A 4,805-nucleotide genomic window follows, 5' to 3' on the forward strand; every position below is an offset into this window, starting at 1 on the left:
TACTGTTCAATAATAAGTTTTACTGTTCAATAATAAAAAGAGGACGATAAAGTTTAACTTTATTTGGCCAGGCCTTCATGACAAACAGCAAATTCTCGTATATGCAAGACTTACTGTAATAGTCACCTGAATTTTCGCAAATACTAGCATCTTTCATCAATACTTGCCTATAGAATTACTGATAATATATATTGTTGTTATATATCAAATACATCTTGTCAAATATTTCTGTCTAATCACCTCTGAGCATTGCTCAGTAATAGATGCTCAATTTCATGTTATAAATCTGTACCCATCATTCAGTGTACTTGTGCGCAGCGTTTTACAAAACGTCATGTTATTAACATAACACGTGCTGACGTCAAATAGTCTGGACAAACAAAAATGGCTGTGTCACGCATGTATCTACCAATCAATCCAATCTATTTCCTTTAGGTCCTTTCTTTATTTGCATTCACACCCTATGATGTTGTATCAATAACTCGCGTTCACCTCGAACATAGCAAAAACCACGAATGGAAGTAGATCGCAACATTTGAAGTTTAGTGTTTTGGTGGAACATAAATTGGTGTTTTCAGTAGCATGTTTTGAACAGGAGTAAAACACAAAGATGAACCAGACAAGAAAAGTGAAGACACGTGTCTATATGATAACGATTATATATAGTTTTTGTTTCCTTGCTGAACTTGTAAGTAGCCACATTACACAATCCCTTGTATTATTGGCTGAGGCTTACCGTACCTTATACTGTATAATGTCTCTATTAGTCCTTATTATCAGCTTTAAAACAGTAAAAATACATTCGATGACGAATACGTTTGGTTGGCTTCGGGTAGAACTTTTGGGTATGTTAATTAACAAGTTATTTTTACTCGCATCTTCTTTTGTCTTAGGAATAAAAGCTTTTCAAACAATGTTTCATTCGTTCTCATTGAAAAGAGGGGTATGTCATCCATATGTTCTTATGATATTCGGCATATTCGACTTTGTACTCAATCTTACTTCATTCATCCTTATCGGTTGTCGACAAATGTCAGAGAAGAGAGGTGCCTGGGTGTGCTTAGAGAAAATGGGGTGTAATACTTCATGCCTCAGCAACAACAAGTTACCTACGAGTCCAAATAGCTCTTTCTCCTCTCCAAACAGCAAGTCTACAACTTTTACAGAAGAACCACTGTTGTCTGGTGAGTCGTTCAGAAAACAATCTCGAAATCACCAACTTTTGGATTTTCTGTGTGGTTGTTGTAGTAGTTTGTTGGTTGTCAGCTGTTCTTGGTCTGTGAGTTACTTTCAGGGAACAACATCAGCATACATAGACCCTATTCTCGCGACATTTGCAGTGGCAGTTTTCCTCTGGACAAGTTACTCACAGCTGCGGGACTGTGGAATGATCCTTCTTCAAAGTGCTCCACGTCAAATGGACCCTAAAGAAGTCCGAGCCCAAATAATGCAAAAATTTCCATCAGTTCTTAACGTCCATGAAATGCATGTGTGGCAGTTGACAAGCAGTCAAACCATTGCTACCGTTCATGTTATTCTCTTTTCTAGTGTTGATTATAAGGGTGTCACCAAAGGACTTTACAACTTTTTCTTTGCACACGGTGTGGATTATGTCACTATGCAACCAGAATTTTATACGTCTAGACACAGTGGTTTTCGTCCGACATCTGCGTGCATCCTCCAGTGTGCAAATGCTCAAGTATGTAATATGTTTACGTGTTGTGGCCAGGTAACCCAGTCTTTCACAAAACAAATGTCACTTGTGAAGAAAAATCGCCAAGTCTCCTGTCTTCATAGGTGTATAACAAGGATCGTAAGTGGATCAGATATTCAGTTTCCACTTCACAATCGTTTCAATAATAAACCAGTCTCTGTTCATCAAAGCAAGACCAGTCTGTTGTATAAAACATCTGTAAAAGCAATAACCGGTAAAAGGCATCCCGAACAAGAATTATGTATTAAACAAAATATTAACGCTGTCCAAACTGAGTTACACATTTGTGTTACAAAATGTAATATAGCCTTAAAAGATTCGATTAACAACGAAGCAAGTGCAGTTAATAAAAAGAGAGATAAAGCTAGCACTAAACTCTCAAACTTACCAGATACTGTTAAGGAACAGTTTGATAAAGCGACCTCACACAGTTGTGTTCGACAGATAATTAGACCATCGCAAGACAGTTTAGTATTCACAATAAACAGGAACGCAGAATCAAAGGTATCTTCAAAGGAGAAACAAAGAGTCAATTTAGAGTCGGATATATCGTCAGAAAGGAATAAACAGTTGAACAATGATTGCGGAAAACACAAAAATCGAAGATACAATTATGAAACCGATGAACGAGGAGAGAAGAAACCACATAAAAAATATGAGGTAAAAAAATCATCTTTTGATAATAAAGACAATAATTTTGAGTCAGGAAGTGTTTCGGAGCCAAAATACCAGATTCTTAAAACTAATTTTCAGCCTCTGGACAAAAGTTCTGTCAAAATTAAAGAAAATTCGGGATTAATAGAAGAAAACTGTAATTCAGATAGTGTTAGTAAACCTACATCTGGAGGTGGCAAATTTACATGTACACAACCCACAAATATAAGTGAATACGAAAAAAAAACACATGAAATTAAAAGTAACCGTCTTGCCACCATGAAAACACAGAATGACGAATGTTATTTTAAAGCAAAAGGTTATACGCACAAACAACGAAAGACTCGTGGCGTTAGTGATACCAAACATTCACGTCCAGAGAAAAATAGAAGGCACAAAAATGTCAAAAAGCATACCACAGAAGAAAAGTTAAGGAAATCAAAAAGTCGCAGATACAATAAATATTCTGATATTACCCGCCAAAAATCGCTGAGATCAACAAAGAGTTCACAAACCTTCATATGCAAAGAAACTTCAGTTTGAGAAGAATCGAACACTTTGAACCAGTCAACAATGTTTAACTGTAAACGACGTCAACCACAATAAACTCTTTTTGTTAGTAGGTTAACAGTGGTATAGAGAGGAGTTAAAAGGCGGAGGAGAGTTTAGTGTTTGGCTAGACATGCAAATAATATAATTTACAGTTACTATATAAGTCAATGAAAGTGCTAAAGCAACCATGGTTCAGACAACTCTGGTTAAAATATAATGGGTCTCTTAGTTTGTTACTAATTTATACATAAATAAGGGTTTTGATATTACGTAATAATAATAAAAAGTGTGATTTAGAAAGATGATATGTTTACCGCTACTTTCTTACTTTCTTCACCATTTATTTATAGGACAGATTTCGTAAAGGTTGAAGTGGTGGTAGGTAGCATAGTGTCGATTATTTCTGAGGGCAAAGCCCAGAGATAATATTTTTTAAAGATGGTTTTGGTATTTCATAGGATATAAGTAGTTTCTTTTAGAGCTGTACTGCGGAGAAAGAAACTTGTTCCATCAACAAAGCTAACAGTATTTACTTGTCTTGTTTGTTTAGAATTTCACACAAAGCTACGCGGGAACTATTTGCGCTAGCTGTCCCGAATTTAACAGTGTAAGACTAGAAGGAAGTCAGCTAGTCATCACCACCCACCGCCAACTCTTGGGGTACTCTTTTATCAACGAATAGTGGGATTGACCTACATTATAACGCCCCTACGGCTGAAAAGGCGAGCATGTTTGGTGCGACGGGGATTCGAGCCCACGACCCTCAGATTATGACTCGAACGCCTTAACACGCATGGCCATGCTGGGCCCTTACTTGTCTTTCAGTGAGATTAATTAGGTTCAGCTGTAACCTTCTATTGTGTCAAAACATACTTTAGTTGTAAAATGTTGGTGTTTTTATGGCACAAATCTCTACAATGGGCTATGAGCCCTCTGTCCACCATGGGGGATCAAGGTTCGGATTTTGACATTGCAGCTTCGTAAACTCGTTGCTGACCCACCAGGTGATCTAGTTTTAAAACCTAAAAATATTAAGAAGTTCAAGTTGTGCTACAGGGTTTCTTTATATGTTACATTTTTGGTCTAATTGAATATTTTTAAATTTTCTTATATGATCACAGATTCAGCATGTCTTGAAAAAATTAAATGAAATTATGAAAGTTTGACTGAAAAAAGTATCCAATTTTATTTATAATGTGAATACACATATACATGTATGTATGTATGTGATATTTAACAAAATGTGTAAGTGAAATCCACATAAAAGTTGTTGTTTTGAATTAAGCACAAAGCTACACAATGGGCTATCTGTGCTCTGCCCACCACGGGTATCGAAACCCGGTTTTAGCGTTGTAAGTCCGTAGACATACCGCTGAGGCGCTGGGGGACGTCCACATATCATAAATATCGTATTGCAAAATGTGACAACAACACACTTTTCTTTAATGAAATAGGCACAGAATAACCTTGACGCTATAAATTACACACACACACACAAATAGCAAGAAATTTCTCCTTCTAAAGTTGTTGACGTGACTAAAGTTTTTAGGAATAATATATATATATATATATAAGCATTTATATTACAGCTTACAACAAAGATAAAACATAAAATAAAAAACAATAATTATATTGATTTGGCTCTTACTAAGCACAAAGCTACACAATGGGCTATATGTGTTCTGATCATCACCAATATTAAAACCAGATTTTTAGCATCTTAAGCCTGCAGACTTAACGCTGAACCACTGAGGGTGTGGATAGTTATATTCCACCACGTGTTTTGGAATAAAGGAACTCAGCAATTGAAATTGTGATCGCATTATAAAACAGTTACTTTTATTGATTCAAACAAATATCTGAAGCGTAAAAAGTTTAGTACACT

General features: G+C 36.0%; 1 protein-coding gene across 1 annotated transcript; it reads left to right on the forward strand.

Annotated features, from left to right (window-relative positions):
• Positions 1 to 431: 431 nt before the first annotated feature.
• LOC143256020 (uncharacterized) lies at positions 432 to 4,112 on the forward strand. Its single transcript, XM_076512581.1, has 2 exons — positions 432 to 2,374; positions 3,471 to 4,112. Exons 1-2 carry the CDS (start codon positions 611 to 613, stop codon positions 3,600 to 3,602), a joined length of 1,896 nt encoding a protein of 631 aa, XP_076368696.1. The 5' UTR covers positions 432 to 610; the 3' UTR covers positions 3,603 to 4,112.
• Positions 4,113 to 4,805: the final 693 nt, after the last annotated feature.

This window comes from Tachypleus tridentatus, chromosome 7 (assembly GCF_004210375.1).
Source record: "Tachypleus tridentatus isolate NWPU-2018 chromosome 7, ASM421037v1, whole genome shotgun sequence".
Lineage (NCBI taxonomy): Eukaryota > Metazoa > Arthropoda > Merostomata > Xiphosura > Limulidae > Tachypleus > Tachypleus tridentatus.